This window comes from Chelonoidis abingdonii, chromosome 4 (assembly GCF_003597395.2).
Source record: "Chelonoidis abingdonii isolate Lonesome George chromosome 4, CheloAbing_2.0, whole genome shotgun sequence".
In the NCBI taxonomy this organism is placed as follows: domain Eukaryota; kingdom Metazoa; phylum Chordata; order Testudines; family Testudinidae; genus Chelonoidis; species Chelonoidis abingdonii.
The window spans coordinates 48,210,076-48,232,572 of NC_133772.1; the positions used below are offsets into that span (position 1 = coordinate 48,210,076).

Here is a 22,497-nt window from a genome sequence, read left to right on the forward strand (position 1 = left end):
TACATGTTTGATTAGCTAAATGGGCATTTAGGTCCCAATTCAGCAAAGTACTTAAGCACATCCTTCATTTAAAGCATTTATTTAAGTTTTGTTGAAGTCAATGGGACTTAAACTTGTACTTAAAGTTAAGCACATGCTTAAGGGTTTTGTGGAATCAGACGTTCACATTTAACTCTGGACAGAGCTCTTTTTTTTTAATGTTTGTTTTTTTACTTCACCTGAAATAATTAATATCTGGTAACTATCTATCCTTTATTTTGAAATCTTAGAAAGTTTTAAGGGAGAAATTGTGACTCCATCGAAGTCAATGGCAAAGCTCCCATTGACTTTAATGGATCCAGGATTTTGCCAGAATTATTTTATATCTTTTATTGCACAGGATGGTCTATGTGGCAACACAACTCAAACCCAACTCCACCCCACCCCCAATTTCTGATTAAATACAGGTCTTCAGACAATCCATTGGTTTCGACCTACTCCAGTCAGTAAGCATATTCACCACGTGTGCTTTTTCTATACTTCACTAGAGGAAGAATAGTGAAATGTATTCTTGAAAGTGATTCATTAAGCCCTAAAGGTGTGACCTACTTTCCTGTTACACAGATCAGTTTTGCAGATCTGTTATACTACTTATTGTCATGCTACAACTTGGCATGCACGAGAGATGATGCCTAGAGTAAAATACCAACACTGCAGATTCATCCTCACTATCCCCAGATAACCTGCACTCTTTCTTACCTTAAAAAGTGTTGAAGAGATGTAATGCTATTGCAAAAATACTTCCCCTCTCATTGAAATGCAGACATGTGAGATAGAGTTGCTAACCTTTAATAAAGTAATAAGGTCTGTGAAGGGTGTAGTACTATTCACAGTAGTCAGTTGAAGAACTTACACTAGAACTCATGGTCTCCTCTGGGTGCTCAGCACAGTGAATATTATTCACAATAAATTATCTGACCAGCTCTCCTATTTATGGCTGCAAGGCTGGGACTACACGGACACATTTGAATGGCCAGGTTTGAAGCTGCAGAAGCCAGCTTTGACAAAGTCGTATATACTAGAACATGTAGCGACATTTTGCAGTCTATTTTATGTTAAACCACCCAATAGCTGAATGCATCAAAGATGTGAAACTGCGAGTTGCAGAGCAGCTTTATCTCCAGTTGCACTTGACAGGAGCAAAGGGCACTCCGCACCTTGCAGGATCAGAATCTGGAACTCAAAGGAGTACACCAATATGTTCTGTGGAAACCATGTACTTTACTTTTGTTTGGTATGCACAGTAGGGTTCCACTCCAGATCTAAAGTAAAGGTAATCATGTTCCACTCCTGTGTTTCCTTGCAGACAGCAGCCTCAGATTCCAATCACCACAGGAACAGGTGTTGTCTATCCTGGTGCTATTACTATGGCAACTACCGCACCATCACCTCAGATGACATCTGATTGCTCTAGCACCTCTGCCAGTCCAGAGCCCAGCATCCCTGTCATTCAGAGCACTTATGGTATGAAGACAGACAGCGGAAGCCTTGCTGGAAATGAAATAATAAATGGAGAGGATGAGATGGAAATGTATGAGGACTATGAGGATGATCCCAAATCAGACTATAGCAGTGAAAATGAAGCCCACGAGGCTGTCAGTGCCAACTGAGGAGTGTTTGCAGAATTAAAGTACTCTGACTCTTTTGATTTTTTGTTTTTTTGTTGAACAAAAAGTTCTTAAAGAGCCTGCATGCATGTGTGGCTCCTACAGTTACATCAGCAGAATGGTCTTAAATGTTTCTTAACGTGTGAGACAGATTGTTCCCCTAATTTTCATGAACCTGTTTTTTTTTAAATTTAGGTGAAGACATATATTAAATATCAGACATTGGGACTTGAAAACTTATATGAATCAATAGCTGTCTTACAAGTCTTACCGTTTGTCTCTTGTCTTTTTTTTCCCCCCTATTTGGATGCTGATAAAAGTTTTAGGTTTTTGTTTTAGATGGGGGTTATACATTCTCACTCAGGTATGCTGTGCCAGCCTACAGGTTGTGAATGTGTTTTTATTCTGGATTATTTTAGAAAACAAAAACTGCAGGTTTCATATTGTGACACAGAACAAGTCCACAAGTGTATGCATCTGTGTGTCAGAGCTCATCTTTTAAACAAACTCTGAATTCCACTTTTTCCACATGTATAGCTGAACTTCTGATGTGCCAAACTTTTCATAACTTTTGAATCTTAACATTTTAAAAAAGTCTTAAGGGAGACACTGTAAAGTCTTAGACAATCCTTTGGCATCTTAAAAAAATATATGTAAAACATAATTTTTTTCCAGAAAATGGTAAAGTACTCAGGAATCTGGAGACAGGATATTCTTAAGTAGTGAATAAGGTTGCCACAGTGCATGTGCCCAATTGCTTTTGCCTCTTGATATGCCATTAGCGCAAAATATTAAGCACAAAAGCGCGATCACCAGCTATGGACAGATCTGTCTTAGCAGTGTGAGGCCACCTCTGACTACATTCTTTATCCCTTTGCTTTTAACCCTTGCATTCAGTCTTAACACATTTTCTCTTAAATAATTTATTCATTCCAGAATGTCAAGGGTGCAAATACTTAATATTTATTTTAAAATGTACTGTTGGTGGCATTACATTTATAATTCCTTATGATTGTCTTAAAGAGCCCTTTCACTTTCTTCCCCCAAAACATGCAGGTGCCTGAAAATAAAAAATGCACCTGCTTCCCAAAATGAAAGTGGAATTTGTGAATGGAAAATCCAATTATTTCCATAACACTATACATCCAAAGAACATCTGGAACCACTATACTGCATGTAATGCAGTATAGAATGGATACTTTTAATATGTACATGGAGTACATATACTCCTATATATTTCTGTGTGTCATGATACACATCTATACTTATATAATATACAGATGAACAATCAATGGAGACAGGTACATTCAATGTATCGTCAGAGTCTGCAGTGATGGATTTGTAGGGCCTGTAGAATCAAGTAGTGAATCAACGTTCTGTACATCCCCATTCCAATGGTGACCTGCGGGAGCTTTCTGATATCTTCAGTGAATTTATGCAGTGATTTATTTGTGAAATTCCTTGAGGGAAAACTCACACAGATATTAGTTGCATGGGAATGGGAGCTGGGACTCCTGAGTTCCTTTGCTGGCTCAGCCATTGACTCGCTGAGTGACTTTGGGCAAGTCATTTAAACCACAGTTCTATGAACACTTACGTATGTATTTAATTTTACTCACATGTATGAGTCTAACTACATACATGTTTGCAGGATTAGGGCCTTAATGTCTCTGTGCCTCAATTTCTCTATCTATAAAATGAGGATAATGATGTTTCTTTATATCATAGGGGTATTAAGAAACTTTATACATAATTATAAGGTGATTTGGGATATTTGGATGAAACCTGCTATAAAATGCAAAATATTATTATTGTATTATTAGAAACAATATCAAAGACAAAGAAAACTTCTGGAAAATATATGGGGGGAAAAGAGAGGGAACACTCCCAGGTTGAGTAGTTATTGAATGTTGAGAGACAAAGAGAATATAAAAAGGGAAAAATTTTCTTTTTTGCACTCCCATTCCACTCTTGATACTCACAAATAAATCAGTGTCCATAATAGACAGTACTGGGGGTCTGATCCCGCACTTGAGCTGAGCGTCCTCAACTCCCACTGACTTTGCTGCGAGTTTAAGGTGTTCAGCACCTCCACGAAACACTCAACACCTTGCAAAATCAGATATATGCAAATAAACATATATGGACCTGATCCAGCTCCCATTGATTTTAATGAGCATTGGATCAGGCCCCATATGACTAAATAGGTACAGTGTTAATACAAGTTATGGCCATCACACAATCTTGTAAAGCTTCCTGTAAGATCTAATGACGAGTCGCTGTGCTGTGAGCTATCACTTCTCTCACAACTGCAGCTGTTTGAGTGGTGATAACCGGTTTCACCACTGTAGGAATCACATCTAAATGTACAAAAACAATGAAGATTGTTCAGTTTACAGGACGATTTATAAGGATAATGACACAGAAACACAGGGGTCAAATTTCTCTGACCATTTTGTAATTTGGAACAAAATGCTATATTTTTACTATTTATTAAGTGTGTTCTAAGTCCATGTCTAATAGCAATAAACTGGTCTAGCCAAGACTTTAAAGGCATATGCTGTGTCATTAGCTGGTGAGCGCCCTCTTTAAGCTGGCTAAGGTACTGATAGAAAGTGTTTTTTTGTTCTTAATATTTCCTGGAGATTTGAACTGTTTTTAATACATCTAGCTTGGATTAGGTGGGAGGGTACCCTATTATTTCCTAAAGAACAACTATTTATTAATGTCTTACAGATTTCACTATTTCTAAATAGCTCTCCTTCCCCCCACCTCATTTCTTTTCTCTTTCTCTTTTCTTTCTGGTGCTGTTGCATAGGTAGAATTCTGTATTGCTAGCATTTTTTTATGTAATTATTTTTGCACAAAGGCAAACATTTAGATTAGTAGGTTAATTTTTTTTAATTTTATGACCATGCCAAAATAATATTCTGCAGGCTGGTGGAGAACAAAGGACTGTTCTTTAGGACTGAAACTTGATTTTGCTTGTAGTACAAAAAACACACACACTCACAGATGTTGTTTCGTAAGTGTTATAAGCACTGGATATAAATGGTATTTTTTATCACTTCTGACTAATGTGAAACTGTTGTACGAAAACTATATGAACAAAAGTCATCTGTTTCGACTCGTGTGGGCCTGCCTCACAGTTGCCGGATTTGAGTCATTTTTATGTCTTATTTCATTTATTTATGCAAAATACATGTATGTATGAACACTTTGTTTTAGCTCCAGCCCTGCCTCAATGTTCATGCTCTGTCACTTAAAGCCACATTCTTGAAAATGATTGGTTATTCAGGAATCCGCTGATTGTAAAACTGCATTTATTGGTTGGAGAAGTGGGAAGGAAGTAACTGAATCTAAATTGTGCATATAAGCATTTTATTGTATTTATTAGCCGACGTTGGCTCTAAAATGTCAGTGGAAATCAAGGAAGGACAATCATAAGGAAAAATTATGATTTTTTAGTTGGAGCTCAAAACAAAGTTTTTAATGAATTTACCATCTCATTTTAGATTTTTTTAAACATTGTGTAAATATAACATAGGAAATAGAATTTTATTTTTTGTTCATGGATACTTAGTGAAGTATAAGTTATGTATTTACTTTGGTTCTGTATCAGTGTATGTTGGTCCATATTAAATGCTGACAAGTCACTGTACCTCATGTAGATGCTGAATTTACACCTGCAGTGTGAGAGCAGTATTGTGGACCTGTAGCTGGGACAGCAAGATGCCTCACTTGTGCTCTCGTTGAATTTTAATTGCATATTCCACAAAGAGAATACTTTTTTTCTTTTTTCTTATAGAAAGTTTATACATGTCAAATTTCCAGTACAGCTGGTAGGAAACTCAATTTGCTTTGTGAATCCGAGCAAAACTGATGAAATAGTTTCATTCCTATTTGAAAGCAGATAATGGCATTTTGGAGGCAACAACACATGCCTCAAGAAGATTATCATCATTAAGCGAGCCCTTGCAAAGCTAATTAGATTTAATACTGTTAAACTGTTGATTGCTGTGTTCATTATGTCATGATATCGTCATATCAGGAGTTAAAAACAGGAAGAAATATTGGCACAGAGGACATGTGGGATTGTTTTCTAAGCATTGAGTTTAAGTACCGCGGAATAATTCTGAGTTTAAAATAATCATGCCATTCAGGTAATGCACAAATATAGTAAAGCTATTTTTACTGTGAACTGAAACGGTTTTACAGTATATTTCCCTATTTAGTTAATAGATGCAATATATTTTCTTTTTGGAAACTTATAAAAGACTTATTTTCAAGAGAAGATCGCTTCTGAAACTGTCTGGTACCAGCTAGCAGTAAATTGTTGACTTCACTTGGTGTTTGACGAAACAGAAATTAGTCTTAATGGAATAGAACCTCTGATTTTCAAGGTACATGTTTACATGGAGAAACAACCCTCTTGGAAGGGCCCAATTCTAATCCATGTACATGTTCATGTTTCACCATCTAGCTTGTGAAACCAGCTGCTGAGAATGCATGGGATCAGAAAGTTCTCCTAAATTGGTGTGTTTAGGCTCATCAAGAGGTAAGGTGAGGGTAAAAGATGGGATTGCTACAGAGTAGGAACTCCAAAATGAGTGACTACACTATTATTCCAATAGGGTTATGTACAGAAAGTACTACGCCCTGTGAAAAGAGTACAGCAGTCAGTTGAAAACAATGGTTGTTTAGAGTGTAAACAGAACCATGCCCTAATACTAAATTCAAGCATTGTCCCCGCATTGTCCCTATGGATTACTGTTTTTGTGTTGTCAAAGACATGAAATTTCTTGAAACTTTATCAAAATCATTTTTAGTAAGAAATATTGCAAGGCCCCCAGCAAAACACAAGTATCTGCTTAACTTTAAGCATGTGAGTAGTTCCATTGAAATGAATGCAACACCACTAAGTTGTTCAAAGTTAAGCATGTGCTTAAATCATTTGCTGACCCAGGGTTACAGTGCCAACGACTGCACTAGAAATTCAGCCAGTAGAATGTATGATATAAATGATATAATTCTTCATATTTTTAATGAGAAGTTGACAAACGGTCTCAGACCCCAGGAGTTTGCATGCTTGTTTAAGACTCAAGTTGGCACTTAAGCGTGTTCATTTAAAAAAATATTATATAACCTCATTTGATCTTTTACAAAATACTTGCTCTTTCTCCTTAAATAACTTCTTCATCCAAACACCTTTTTTATATAAACCCATTATAGTCTGTGATTTTTCTCAGATGATATTACATTTTTGATATACTGTAATGCCCTGATCCTACTACAGAACAAAAAAAGCATTAAAAGATATGTATATGGAAACGTATTTCATTTGACTCCGCATCCCTTTTAAGTACCAGATGCATTTTAAAAAGCTGACAAAGAAGTATTCTGAGAGTTCACACATTGGGTGCAAAGGGATGTGGGAGGGGCTAAAGGAAAACTTATCAAATTGGTATTTATGGCAATATGAAAGCTATAAAGCAACTTAGTAATTTGCTTGCTTTGTAATTTCCGCTTTCTTAAAAAACTCAAGTGAGGTCCTTGGTGCTCTTAGAGTATGGGGAATGTGCAAATATTTAACTGTTTGTATGCTGCACATTGCAGACCTGCTAGTGTGCATTCTCCGTTTGTCTTCCTTTGTCATTTGTGTTTTGCTTTCTCGAAAGCACCATTTTTTCCCTTCTTCAGCTTGTAACAGAGTAGGATGTTTAGCATTTATGTTCACTCATTATTGTATTTGCCATGTAAAAATTTTTTTATTACATTAAGACAAGCTTATAAGCTGTTACTACATAACTTATCTTACTGTAACTCTTATTTCCTGACATTGTAATTTGTTTGTGATGTATATTGTGAGATTGTACTCTATGTTAATTTAATCAGCACAATTCACTGACATGCTGGACTGACATGCTAGCTGCTGTTTCCAATTGTAAAGTTTGTGTAGAGCTGTTGGGACAACTGAGACTCTCTTGTCAAGGTACTATGCTTTGGTTCCTATAGCAACACTGTGGGTGTGGCTCTTAAAATGCTAGAGCTGCTGTTTGTACACCCACTAGCAAATTTTAACTGGCAAGTTTTCTTTGTAGAAATTCTATATACAATGCAGGTACCTACCCTGGGCCCATGGCTGGTAAATATTTGGGCGTTTAGAGGAAAAACTAGTGTCTATTGCTGCTTTGAATATGTTTTAAAGTCTGAAAATGTAAATAATTTATCAAAAAAAAATCTTGTACAGTCCAGTGTAAAGTTTTTAAATGAACTTAAAGGTTGCCATCACATCTTACTCACACTCTCCTCTGGATACAGTAAAAACGAAAAAAAAGTTTGCTAAGGATATTGATTTAAAACAAAATCTGCTCTCAATTAAAAAAAAAAGAGAATCCTTATTCTTAGCTGTGCTTCATTGCATAAACAGACGACTTGGATTTTGTTGTGCAGTATTGACGTGAGGTAAATTAAATATTAAATAATCTTTCAGTGGTACATTTAAGAGTCTTCTCCTCCTCCACCTCAGTAATTAATGGAAAAGACACAACTGAAAGACACAGTCCTTAGACAGTATATTTTGGTGTATGTTGGCACCTTACCTACATGTTTGGGATTGTGGGGGGAATTTTTTTTTTTTTTGCACAAGGTGCTTTCCTGATATGTTAAACATGTCATCTTTGGGTAATACCGTATATGCCATGATAGGGGTATAGACCCCTCAGGGGAGTGTCTATAAGACTGCCTATTTATGCTCATTTACCTCAAGACTGTCCTCTCTACCCTTAATCTATTCACCATCACTCCATCTTTTGTACTGCTGTTGACACTTACAAATTAAAGATAAATTTTGTTTTATGACACATGCGTGTGGCTTTTTCTATGCCTCTTCCATTATGTGTCCCCTCTTTTCCTCCTTTATTTTTTCCCCATCCCAACATAAAACACTTTAACTAACTATAACCAAACTCGACAACATGAAAAACTGTACGGCCATATTGCTTTGTCTGGGAACTGCTCTCTTTTCTATATTATGATTGGCTTTGGGGGTTAGTAATTACTTAGTCACAGTTCTCCTAGGAAAAGAATAAATTACATTGAAGTACTTTGTAGTAAGTATAATGTAATAGAGACTGATGGCTGTGCATTACATCAGATTTTAGGCCTGTTTCTGTTATTGCACAAGCCAAACATCTCCAGATGTCCAAGAAGAAATGAATCCTTCCATCCCTGGAGACAACATAACACACAAGCCTATTAAAAAGATACATCAAGTTATGAAAGCTCTATGATTAAACGTTTTAGGGTCAAATGTGGATGCCAGTGAAGTAAATGACCAAAAAAATTGACTTGAGTGTTACTAAGATTTGGTTCTTAGTAAATAACGGAAGAATTATTCCACTGCAACTGCAAGACTAAACCCTCATCAAGGAAGAAAAGGAGCACAATGTCCCTTTAGCTATTGGAACTGCACTACAATTCAGTATGACATGGAAATCACCAGACTGCATCAGAAAACAAAGACAGGAAAGTGACGGGTCCAGCTTAAAGTGAGGGAAACCCAGAGCTGAGGCCTATGCTCTTTTTACCATGTCTAGGTTTTGAGCACACAGTAGGTCTGAGATGAGGGTTCAGATCCATTGAAGCCAATTTACACCAGTTGAAGGGCCCACGGTGCAAAGTTAGCTTTTATTTTGAACTTTCAAACATTTAGTAGTTAGCTATGAGTCTTTTCATATTTATAGCTGAGAAAAATGATCACAAAGACACATAGTAATTGCATGAGTGTCCATTAAGAGTACAAGGGGGTGAGGAACAGGGTGTGAGGAGCCACTGCTCCTGACACCAGCAACCAGGCAAACAACTTCCTTGAAACACAAGAGTGTGCTAGGAGTTACACCCAACTAATACATCGTGGAGGGAGCCATGTCCCCAGAAGAGAGAACTTCTGGAAGAGAGGACTGTCGAGCAAAGGCAGCTAGTGTGTCTACTGAAACCAGCTGCAATTATTAGCTGACAGCAGCTCAGTGAGCACACTGTCCCTTCTTGTGGGAGCAGCAAAATGTGCTTGCGATGCGTGGTGGTGACCAGCCCTGAACAATCTTGCCTTGCACCATCAGATTTCATTATATGGAGGACACAGTTGACAGCCTCTCTGTTCATCGTTAGTGCTCTGGCTTGCTTACGATATGGTATTTCAAATCCTAAATGTATAGGATATGAGCTTAAGCCCTAATGAGATTAATAATAAAAATACTCTGCTTGCACGTGGCATTTTTGAGATGAAATAGCAAAGTGATTGCCAAATATCTGTTTAGCCTCACAACTCCCCTGTGAGATGGGTATGTATTATTACTCCTGGTTTAGCAATTGGGAAACTGAGGCACAGAGAAATTGAGCAACTTCTCTGAAAACAGCAAATGACAACAAGTGAGGGGAACAAGCAAGATTAGAATTTAGAAGCTCCTCATGCCCAGTTGTGGTTTCATGCCACTAGAACACACTGTTCTGAGAGCAGAACCCAAGCTGCATCTTTAGCATACAGATTTCATTCAACACGCACAATAACTAGTTTGATGCCATTGTGGCTTATTACTGTTAATATTTTTCTAAATTGGAATGTGCTTTATGAAGTTCTGCTTTCTCATTGGTTGCTGTGCTGGTATTTTTTCAGGAGTTAATTACTAGCATAAAAGCCAAACAGTAGCAGCTGGCCCAGGAGAAAAAAGAAACAGTAATTGATTTATTTTTAAATATATGGTTGATAATAGCAACCATGGGCTCCCAGGTTTTGTCTTTCCCAGCACTTAATTACCAGATGGGTTAAGGGCCTTCAGCTATTGCAATTGGTCATTAGCTACCAGGAAGTGTCCTTCCTGTCATCCGTTATTGCTTAATTGTATGGAGACCCACTGCAGTATAGGACTGTTAAAGCTGTGGATTAATTGGACTCTGGCCCTTAATAGTTCTAATAGTCTATCATATCAAGGCCACAGTAGGTTAGGAGTTAGGTTCTTGACATGATAGTCCATAACAAATTCCTTCAGAGCTATTCTAGTTTATATTAATGCCTATTGGATGATTGACACAGTAAAACATAATTGCCCTGAAGAAATCATTCTGGTCAGTTGTATTAAGAACCATTTAGTGACACTTTAATTCACTTTGACACGGTAGCCTCTAAAAGCATCTATGCTCATATTAAAGGCTACTTAGCCGCTTGTGTAGTGTTGCAGTTCATCAGGGAAGGATCACTCACTTTTGCTATGGAGCGCAACAGGTTCTCATAAGTGCTTCAAACATTTTCCCTCAAATAGTCTATCAATTTACAAAAACTCTTGAATTCCCTTCAGCTGTGTTTATGCCCCATTGTGCGTGTACTGTCTGCAAATAGTTTAGCAAATAACTTATTGGCAAGAATAGTCCTGCAAACAGCAGATTTTTAGTGAAGGTCAGAGGAATAATCATAGACAGTGAATTCTGAATGTGTATTTGCACCAAAAACCTAATTCTGGCCCCAGTTCAGCAAGATATTTAATCATGTGTCTAATTTAAATTGTGTAAGTGAAATACCTTAAGTTAGACACATACTGTGGGATCCACAAAGGGACTTAGACTTCTCCATATGGAGCATCACAGTACCTAACTGTCAGGTGCTTAGTAACTTATGGAGCAACACTGCAATTCACCTAGCTGAGCTGGGGGCATTAGGCACCCAAAAGATGAATGGAGGTGCCTAAAAATGTGATCTACTAAATCTAGCATGCTAGAGGCCAGCCAATGGCAGATGCTGACCAGAGGGGTTAATCTCCACTTTTCTCTCTGACAAAGACATCCAAATGTAGGCTGCAGTGAAGTGCCTAGCTCTGCTAGTGACCCACAAACAAGAACCTCTCTCCTTGAGCTGGATAGCTTCGGCACCTAAGGCATCTCTTGTGAGAATGAGTTAGGCGCCTGCCTCATGCCACACAAAAATGGGAGGGAAGGAGGTGGCGGTAGGTCTGGGGTTAGCGCTTTCACTGGAGATGTGGTAGAGTCCAGATCCAGTACCCTCTCCCTACTAGAGAGGAAAGGAAGGATTGGAATATGGGTCTCCAATACCTCTTTAGAGCTCACTCCCACCACTGGACTATGGGATATGCCGATGTAAACCAACCCTCTGAGTCCAGCTTGTAACCATATGTAGGCATCATGGCAGTCCCTGGGTATCATGCCACAGCATCCATGGACATTAATTTGGCATGTTCATCACAAGTGTTCAATAGTGGCTTGTATAGGCACAGGAGCAGGGTCATGCTATGGTTTCCGGATGCAGATGTATGCTCCATTAATCACTCCCAAGGTGTGTAAGAAGGCTGCCAGCCAGTACAATTCCACCATATTATTCCCACTGGGTGGCTGAGTTGGTGGCGAAATCAATGTACTCTTGTTACTTGTACAGTGATGACCTCCAGAAATTAGTCCAGCACCCTGGCAACCATAGGCTGCTGACAAGTGTCTGTGCAGTGACCTTCTGAAAAGCTCTTGTGGCCAGTATGGCCAGGGCAGTGCTGACTCTTGAGGCGATGAATAGTGCCTGGCTCCTGCGAGTGCTGGCAGACAGGTCATCCTGCAGGATATTGCAAAGACGGTGGCATGTGAGTGGGTCCAGCCTACTGGGCTGGATAGAGACAAACTGAGGAGATTCCCCTGGAAGTAGGGAACAGCAGATGGTGGCTGGACTCATGTTTGGAAAAGTATTTAGGGCAAAATTTCCCAGACTTGGCACTTAACATTAGGCTTCTAAACCCATATTTAAACACCTAAATATATCAGTGGCCTAATTTACAAAACTGCCAAGCGCCTTTACCTCATATTAACATCAATGGCTTTTGTGGGTTCTCAGCACCTGTGACAATCAAGCCACTTAGATTTAGGGGGTCTTAACATGAGTTTAGGAATATAATTGTAGACACTAGGCTTTAAAAATGTTGTGCCCAATGCCAAGCTCACTTGTACTTACCATAGCAAAATAATAGTCTTAGATGCATGTCTGATACTAATAAAACAGTAGCTCTCACATGTAGTTATTCTAACAACTTAGTATCAGGTTAACAACTTAATCAGGCCCAGATCTTTAAAGGTATTTAGGTATCTAACTCCTATTGAAATCAATACATTTGAGGATGTGTGTCAGAAACAGATAGTTAAGGGTTAATGTCTCTTTTACCTGTAAAGGGTTAAGAAGCTCAGTCAACCTGCCTGACACCTGACCAGAGGACCAATAGGAGGACAAGATACTTTCAAATCTTGGTGGAGGGAAGTCTTTGTTTGTGCTGTTTGTTTTGTTTGTTGTTCGCTCTTGGGCTAGGAGGGACCAGACATACACCCAGGCTTTCCCAATCTTTCTAAACAGTCCTTCATATTTCAAAATTGTAAGTAATAGCCAGGCAAGGTGGATTAGTCTTATGTTTGTTTCCTTAACTTGTAAATGTGTCTTTTTGCTGGAAGGATTTTTTCCTTTGTTTGCTGTAACTTTGAATCTCAGGCTGGCGGGGCAGGGGGTCCCTCTAGTCTATATGAATCTGAGTACCCTGTAAAGCATTTTCCATCCAGATTTTACAGAGATAACTTTTCCTTTTTTTCTTTCTTTAATTAAAAGCTTTCCTTTTAGGAACCTGATTGATTTTTCCTTGCCCTAAAATCCAAGGGATTGAGTCTGAACTCAGCAGGGATTGGTGGGGGGGAAAAGAGGGGAAATGGTTAATTCCTCCTTGTTTTATGATCCAAGGAGTTTGGATCAGTGTAAAGCCTCTCAAGGCAACCCAGGGAGGGGAAAGTCTGGGGGAAAAGGAGGGGGATGGTTAATTTCTCCTTGTTTTAAGACCCAAGGGGTTTGGGTCTGGGTTCCCCAGGGAAGGTTTTGGGGGAACAGAAAGTGTGCCAGATGCTAACTTCTGGCTGGCAGCAGCATACAAGATTTAAGCTAGCAATTAAGCTTAAAAGTGTTCGTGCAGGTCCCCACTTTTTGTACCCTAAAGTTCAAAGTGGGGGAAAAGCCTTGACAATGTGGGTATCAGTTCTTGTTAGTATTATTTTGAAGTGAAGGTGGAGTAATGAATTTGGCATTCTCATCCTCTAAAAGGGTTTGGGGATTGTGAAATATGGAGCATGATTTTCACATTTGTCTCATTTATGTCTAGCTAAATCAAACATCTAGCAACACAATCCATAATACTAAATCTTGTGACATGTACAGATTAATAGTGATACTGGGGAAGGTGCTATCTCTAACAAGTGGTAACCGCAATTGTATTATCACTGATTCTAAATTGCGGTTCTTTGGTCACAGTGTCGGCCAACCAGAACACATTTTAGAAAGGGGAGGCGGTTCCAGAAATGCTAAAATTTATGGTATAATAATTCAACAGGTAGTTGTTAAGAGGAAGATAATTATACTTGATATGAAGAGGAGCAGTCTGTGTACTAGGAGCCATGTGTGTCCTCACTTCTGCATATTCAAGAAGGTAATGTAAGATTTTGGCAAAGAGAGAATAAAGAAGTGACTGGTGGTTTCTTGGCTGTGTAACTTGTGGTCTGGTCTCTCTTTAAAGGTCTTGCTGAGGTGTATTGCAATTAGCACACCTATTTGATGGAAAGCAGAGAATCAACACACTCAGCCTACATGCCTTTGAATTTCAATTCCTGTCAAATGGTCTAAAATATTTGAGACACTGTATTCTTCCTGCTACTGTAGACTGCAAGATGTGCTTAAAATTCAATAGAGTTAATTAAGAAAAACTGGAGTGCAAAGACCTTAATGATCAAATTACCCAATCACAATGAAATATCTCAGACATCAGGAAATCCACACTTGATGCAAGACTTCAGTTAATTCCACCAGAATAGCTGCAGCTGCGGTAAAAGCAAAGGATAAGTGCTGGAGATGCAAAAAAGAAAAGAAACTTGAACAGGGAGTAAAAAAGGGTTTTGGAAAACTTTCCATACAACACTATCTACTTCCAGAGGATGAGCTCATCATTTTATAGACTGGGAAGTTTTTCTATTTGTAACAGTCTGGATCTAGGTGAAGAGGTGGGGGTGAGTGGCACAACTTAAGCTGACTCCTTGGTTTCTCACAGTGGCAAAATCCTGATTCTATATGAACAAATATCCTCTTCCATTCAGACTGGAGAAGCAGTCAATGACCTGATAGCACCAGAGGGCTTCTTTTCAGGAGAACAAGTAGTTACAGATATTGCCAAATGTAGTTCTATTTCACTGCTTTATGATGAAGATTATTTTCATTAAAATAGTCACACTTCAGATCATGGATGCATGTATAAAAGTGTTAATAAATGATTAGGATTACCAGATGTCTTAATAAATGGTTAATCCACTGTTCTAGAATCCTATAGGTCTATTAATCATACAATCCTTTATTAAATATTTTAAAATGTACTCAATATGAAGTGTGACCAAAATAATTAAATTCTCATGAATTTTGGGTCTCCTCCAATCTTTACTGTAGTCAATGGAGAGACTTCATTGTAGTCAATAGAAGTTAGTTTAGGTCCTAGCAGGGAAAAGCTCAGATAGTTAGTCAGCCAGAAAATAGAATGTTCTTTTTTATTAGTTGTTGCTAGTTTCTTATTACAATATAGTAGGACATTGCTCTTTGAAATATCATCTGCCATTCTACAGTCACAATATTGTTAGTATGTCACAAGGACCCAGACACAGTGAGTACTATGAAGCACTCATAGTTTTTCACTCTGCGGTAATGAAAAATGCCACAGTTACTGCAGGTACCTGAGATGGTGAACATAAAGGTTTAACGTCACTCACTGCAAGTCTGTAGGATGCCAGTGCAACACCAGTTTGCCACTCTATGTCACTTTCTGGTATGTGTAGGTAATACCTATAATAGACCCAATTTCTGATGCCACAAATAAAATAGTATCATCATACCAATGATTATGCTCCAATGCAGTGTGCTGCTGATAATCATTCATCCTTACTAATAATTCCCTTCAGTATTTACCAGAAGAAAATGACTACATTTTTGGAATAATGCTTTAAATGGACCATGAAGCTCAGGGGCTGGAATGAACAAATTCCCTTAAGCCCTGCTGCTTAAGGATGGCTAAGTGGGTAACTCATGTTTCCAGTTCTCAAGAGTTATTGTTATTTTGCGGAACACTGAAAATAAGTTCTTTACGGTCCCTGCCAGCTTGTGAGTACTCTCTCTCCCTTGTTCCATCTCCCGCTCTCTCATACGTTGTGCAAGAGTTTCAAGGGCTCGTTACCCACAATTTGTGCCAGATAGTTCAAAAGAGCTCTGTATCCATTTGAGCACCTAAATTAGAGCCAGATCTTCAAATATTCATAGTGCTAGAGGTGGTATTCTGTGTCTCTCTCTCTCTCTCTCATGTAGATATTGATATGTATATGGACAGAAAGTTCAATATTTTGTAAAAAAATATTCATCAAAATTCATCCTGCCAATCAACATAGATCTGGTTAAAAAAATGTTACATTTTGGAATTTTCAGCTGGAAAAAAAGGAACAAATATTTCACAAAAATATTCACTAGTCTTCCATTTTTCATCCAGCTTCACTCGGCACCCAGCATCCAATATGTTCAGCACTTTTGATAATCTGGTACCTAGAGTAAGTGCTGAACTGTCTTGAAAATGCAGAGAGAACATAAAATGCTGTAAAATATCTGACCTAGAGAAAAGATGGAAACAAATATATTTCTCTGTTACCTACCAACTTTTAAGGATGTTTTGACAATTTCTAGAACTGCTTTGATTAAATAGAGTTTATTCTGTGGCATGTTGAACTCTCAGTTTATTTTAGTCTCAGGGAAAACACCTATTGGCTAAAGTATTTACAAAGTCACTTTTGCCTTGTGTGTTACTGTTAGAACTGTGTGTCTTGAACTGACGCACACTGTATGGAAAAACTCTATTAAGGTTTTGCATTATCCGTGCAGAATTAGGTAGAGGTTTCCAAGAAATGGTGTGGCGTGTAAAGTGTTATGGCTTCCATACTGCAGTTGGAAGCAAAAGTATTTTCTGACAGACCTCAGCCAGGGTATAGGAAATTTAAATCCATTTTACTGGTCTAATTAAGTGACCATTAAAATCACAATGTGTGAGCAGTCAGATATCATATGAGAGTACTTCATTTATAAAAGTAAAGATTATCCTAACCTGACCTTTGGCTACTGCAACTTTTGATACTAAGATTTTCATAAGAATTTTAACTTGAGCTTCAGCTCATCATCTCCAGTGAGGAATGGAAAAGTGTTTAGTAGAGAGTTAGGAAAAAAAATATCTAAGAGCCTGTCATAAACAGATAGTCAAGAGTTAATGTCTATTTTACCTGTAAAGGGTTAAGAAGCTCAGTGAACCTGGCTGACATCTGACCAGAGGACCAATAGAGGGACAAGATACTTTCAAATCTTGGTGGAGGGAAGTCTTTGTTTGTGCTGTTTGTTTTGTTTGTTGTTCGCTCTTGGGCTAAGAGGGACCAGACGTACATCCAGGCTTTCCTAATCTTTCTAAATCAGTCTTTCATGTCTCAAAATAATAATAAAAATAAAAGTAATAGCCAGGCAAGGTGGATTAATCTTATGTTTGTTTCCTTAACTTGTAGATGGTCTTTTTGCTGGAAGGATTTTTACCTGTTTGCTGTAACTTTGAATCTAAGGCTAAGGGGGGGTCCCTCTAGTCTATATGAATCTGAGTATCCTGTAAAGCATTTTCCATCCTGATTTTACAGAGCTAATTTTTACCTTTTCTTTCTTCAATTAAAAGCTTTCTTTTTAAGAACTTGATTGATTTTTCCTTGTTTTAAAATCCAAGGGATTGAGTCTGAACTCACCAGGGATTGGTGGGGGGAAAGAGGGGAATGGTTAATTCCTCTTTGTTTTAAGATCCCAGGAGTTTGCATCTGTGTAAGCCTCTCACAGGCAACCCAGGGAGGGAAAGTCTGGGGAGAAAAGGAGGGGGATGGTTAATGTCTCCTTGTTTTAAGACCCAAGGGGTTTGGTCTTGGTTCCCACGGGCAGGTTTTTGGGGGAACAGAAGTGTGCCAGACGCTAACTTCTGGCTGGTGGCAGCGTACCAAATTTAAGCTAGTAATTAAGCTTAAAAGTGTTCATGCAGGTCCCCACTTCTTGAACCCTAAAGGTCAAAGTGGGGAAAAAACCTTGACAGAGCCCATCCCAGCAAATTCTTAATCACAAGTGATTCCACTAAAGACAAGAGGACTGGTTGTGTGACAAGGGGCGAGGAGTTAATGGGGGTAAACTCTACAAATTAAATAGTATCTCTTCCTTCTAAATGCCTTTTTTCTTAGGGCAGTCCTGTTGTGGGTGGAGTGAAAGACAAGGTGGTAGGTGCCATGTAGGTCTCTGAGTGCAGTCTAGGATGGCAGGAGTTGGCAACCTCTAATATTTTGCATGCATCCTAGGTGAATAGGGGCTGGCTCCTTTCTCCATTAAACACAAGAAACAAGGCTGAGCTCAGAGAATGCTCTCCAGATGCCTTCTGAGTCCTTTCACAAAGAGTTTGAGCAGTCTCAGCGAAGAGCTCCACCAGGAGGCTATGTAGAAGGCCATAAGGCAAGAGGAGTTGCTGGCACTGTCTTTGAAGAGCAGCAGTAGCCACAGGAAGTGTGCCTGGAAGGCAGGAGTTCTGTCGGGCCTGCAGCCTGGAGGTGGTGTGAGGGTCCAGCAGAGACCTGCTATTAGATGGGGCTTTGTGAGGATCAGCTCCCCAGTGGAAGGGGTGGGCTTTGCTTTCTGCTGGGAGGTTTTATGGATGAAAGGAGGGTTTTGTAGTCCTCCAGAGGCACTAGTTGCTGCTGCTAGGGACCATGAAGGGTTTGCATAATCAGGTCAAAACACTTTGTCTCAGGCTTTTCAAACTAACAGCTTGATCCTGTGAAGCTCTGGGCAAATTCAGCTCCCATTGACACAATTGGCATTCACGTAATCATGCCCTGAGATCCTTAATAAGTGTTATGGGACTTATGAGAGAATTCATAAAGCTGAGTTCTTCTCTGATTTAAAAAAAGAAAGCTGATGATCTCCTAAGAACAGCCTGCCAATTTTTCTCCCCTACTGTTGTTATGATTTACTACAATAAGGTGTTTGCAATTCTGTTCAGATATGGACTAAACTATCCACACACACATCAGATGCTAGCAAGTAGCTGAGGCAATGTAGAAATTAGAACTGGTTGAAATGTTTTTCTGCTGAAAAAGGGGGTTTCCTTCACTGAAAGATTTTTCATGGAAAAAAATCTTTTTTTATTTTTCGATGAAATTTGGAAATGAAAAATTTCAGCAATTCTGAAATTGTGGGATAATATCCTCATTACCCCATATGTTTTCAAACTTTTTCTTTCCACTGGAAAAAGGGAAAAATTATTAAGGGAATAATAATAATTATAATAATTTCACTCCTTCACTAAAAGAAACCTTTTCCCACCAAAAAAAACACTTTGCAAAACATATTTAGGTCTGCTGTAGTAGGAGTCTTGCAGTAAGCTAAAGGTGCAGAAATTCACTACAAATAAATACAAAAGCGACCTGTTGTCTGATATACTTGCTTTTAATACTTTATCAATGTATCTTTTGGTCTCACAAATCTTAACTTCCATCTCTCCTCTTTTTACCTCCAATGGCTCAATTCTGAATTCAGTGGGAGGTTTATATGCGTAAGTACAACAGGATCAGCCCTTAATTTGATCTGCTATTTATCTGCTGCTTTAATTGTATCCAAGAGGGTTGTATTAAGAACGTGGAAAAGTGACACTTGTGAATACAGAGTGGCTCTCACCTCTTTAATGGAAAAACATTCATTTTCCGGAAGAAATGATAAAAATTGTTGCACTGGTTATGAACCAAGTGAAGGTGTAGAAAGAGAAAGCACTTTTCTTTTCTGGTTCTGATATAATATAATAATTGTAGATTTTCAAAATACTGCACAATCCTGTTCCAATCTCCCGTTAACTTCAATGGGAGCAAGGTTCTTCATTTCTTTTATTTGTTTGTAAATCTGTAAGTGGTGAGATTCTTCTTAGGTTAATGGGTTGAGAGTTTCAGAGCAGTCAGGGGGTCCTGCATGCATCTTCCATTAATTTAAATAGTAGACATGTCTAAATACCTTAAAAATCTCAGCTATAGTGTTTAATCTATGTCTCTGTGCTTCCATTTCTGTAGGATGCTTCCCCCACCCTTTTTGGTTTTTTGACCATATTTTAGGGAAAAAAAGAATATTTTACAGTGCAAACTATTTGAAAAATTAAGCAAAAAAAAATGTAGCCCAAAGCCCTAATCCTGCCAAACTCCTCATTGGTAGGCTCTTGGACTAACATGGAACCCTAATGATTGTCTCTGAGTGTATTCTGGGATCTTTATGATGCCCACTGGAGGACCAGAGCACGAGGTTGTAGATGGATTTCTGCTATGAAATTAACAATGAAAAATCCACATTTAAATCTTATTCACAGGAGCCTCAGGGAGTTAGGTGCCCAAATCCCACTGTATGCGCAATTCTTTTAAAATACCCTGTAAATATTTGATGTTGTTTCAAAATAAATACTCAGCTCTAGAGTGTGGCTTTACTTTGGTTATTCCATCCCCAGCTGGAAAGCCAAAGCAAAACTTGTCAAGGAAATAATCAGGGCTTCTATAATGGGTTGGCTCTGTATTTTTTTTCCCTTCTTCCACAATATAGTGCAACAGATTGCTAGAAATTAGATCTTTTTTTGCACATTCTTCTGGGCCATAAAATAAATTGCCATTAGTCTGTGTTTTTTTGTTTGTTGGTGTCTGCTTGCTTTAAGAAAAAAAGGATATACCTAAAATCTGGTTAATCAGAAATAGAAGTATTGCTGAGAGATGTAATGGAAAACACTTTGCTCATCTGAATGAGTTTAGCCAGTCCTTACCATCTAATAGTGCAGGGATGGGAATCTTTCTTTTTCATTATTCTGCAAATCAGCATAGCTGGGGAAAGGGCGAAAGCCTTTGAAAAACATGACCAGCAAGCTGTAGGTATTGAGCCAGTGAGCGCACACAGGGCCGCTACCTTAGCTGGAGGGTACAGAGCCAGGGGCCTTGCAGGATCCTTTTCCTTGGCTTCACACCAGCAAGTTAGAACTGAGTCAGTAATTTTGGCGTATGCTCTGTCACGACCTCGGTTGAGCCACAGTTGTCACAAAGGCCTCCCGCTTGATATTGGACTGGTAGGTGCTCATAAGCCCATGATGTCACAGAGGCCTAGCAAAGCAGCCAAGTAGAGTTGTGGTGCCCGTAACTTCACAGTTCAGTACTTTCCATTATATATTTATGTAAGGCCTGAAGCCTAACACAGGGGAGCTTAGTGCTAGCACCTGTTGGTGAAATGGGGGAAGAGTGGCCCAGAGCTGCTCATGAACTGTAGATGGGCAGGGTCGCTATTGGTGAGGGAGCTCTCTGCCAGCATCTGCTGAAGAGCAAGGAGAGTTGACTGTATGGGCCAGGCCTCATTTCCATTGGTTTTATATGATGGTTTAGGGTATTTGGGTTAAAATTGAGTTTAATTTTCCATTTGGGAGCAATGAAATGCAATTACCTTGGTGACAAATACAAGGACGAAATACTGACACTGAATATGGCTGAGGTCACTGTAACTGAGACTGATATCAGGCACAGTTGGCTATGAGAGAGCTGAAGGGGAAGAGCTGGGGAAGAGATACTCACCTGCTGTGGGGTGTGCCTCTGTGGTGGTGAGAACGCCGTCAAGGATTCTAGATACCACTGACCCCTCCCTCACAGCTGAGCTGAGCCTGCTCAATAGTGGACAGAGCATCGATGAGGCAGCTTGACGGCAATGGATGACTCAGAGCAGTGGTGGCACTTTCAGAGGGCCTCCCTATCCAGAAATGAAGCTGAAATCACTAGGGCTGGGTAACAGCAACACCAGAGCAGCACGGGAAGCACTGACTTGTTAGAATCCTTAGATTTCTCCAGCCAAGGACTGCTAACCATGAGTGGGGAGCTGGGGAAGAAGGAACTGTCCAGAACACATCAGCCACTCACAACGGTCAAAGGAGGACTGTGATTGGTACTGCTTTAAATATGCCATATGCTTCTGTGCATATGAGAGACCCTAACTCTTCAGAACGCTTCCATGATCAGAATTAGAGATTTAAACCTAAACCCCCTTTAAAAAGATGCTAATCAGTTCCCCCCAAAAGATACTGGATTTCATGAAGGGGAAACTACTTATAGTTTCACTATGTAGTGGAGAGGGGGTCTGCACCTTTAATACCAGAAGATTCCAGTACGAACTCTCCCTGGACGTTCACTCTCATGTTCCTGAATCTAACTGGTTTGCAGGTGAGCTCCCAAGGGTTTCTTCTAATTTAATGTGTTAGGTTCTACTGTATTATAATAGAAATTGCAATGCCGGGTGTTTACCATATTCTATTTTATTTATGTACTTGTTACCACAGTTCTTTCTCTGAGCAGCTTGTTATAAAGAAAAAAGCAATTGGGTTAACAGAGTATATTGTTGAGTAATGCAGCACCATGTGTTTCTAGCTTTCTTAGCAAAAATATAATTGTTATAATATAAAATTCTTTTAACTCTCAAGTTTTAAAACATTTAAGACTAATTTAGAGGTAAACTAACCCAAGGAAGCATCCCTGCAATTTCAGATGTGAGGGAAATAGCATTTTTGCAAGTTTGTTGCTGTAGAACCATTCAGTGTTGCAATGGTCAGAGACAATACAAACTGTATCAAATGCACAAGGTTAGTGACTTTCAGTAATATAAGAGGAGGTTTTCAAAGACACAAAGGGCAGT

General features: G+C 39.0%; 1 protein-coding gene across 37 annotated transcripts in view; it reads left to right on the plus strand.

Moving 5' to 3' along the window:
* Nucleotides 1-8,507, plus strand: part of SOX6 (SRY-box transcription factor 6) — a 473,353-nt gene extending 464,846 nt beyond the window's left edge. For all 37 annotated transcript variants that reach the window (XM_075065133.1, XM_075065127.1, XM_032799217.2 and 34 more), the window contains one exon: nt 1,346-8,507. In XM_075065133.1, coding sequence (XP_074921234.1) covers nt 1,346-1,649 — 304 coding nt within the window. In that variant the 3' untranslated portion in view covers nt 1,650-8,507. The remainder of the gene's footprint in view (nt 1-1,345) is intronic.
* The last annotated feature ends 13,990 nt before the right edge of the window (nt 8,508-22,497 follow it).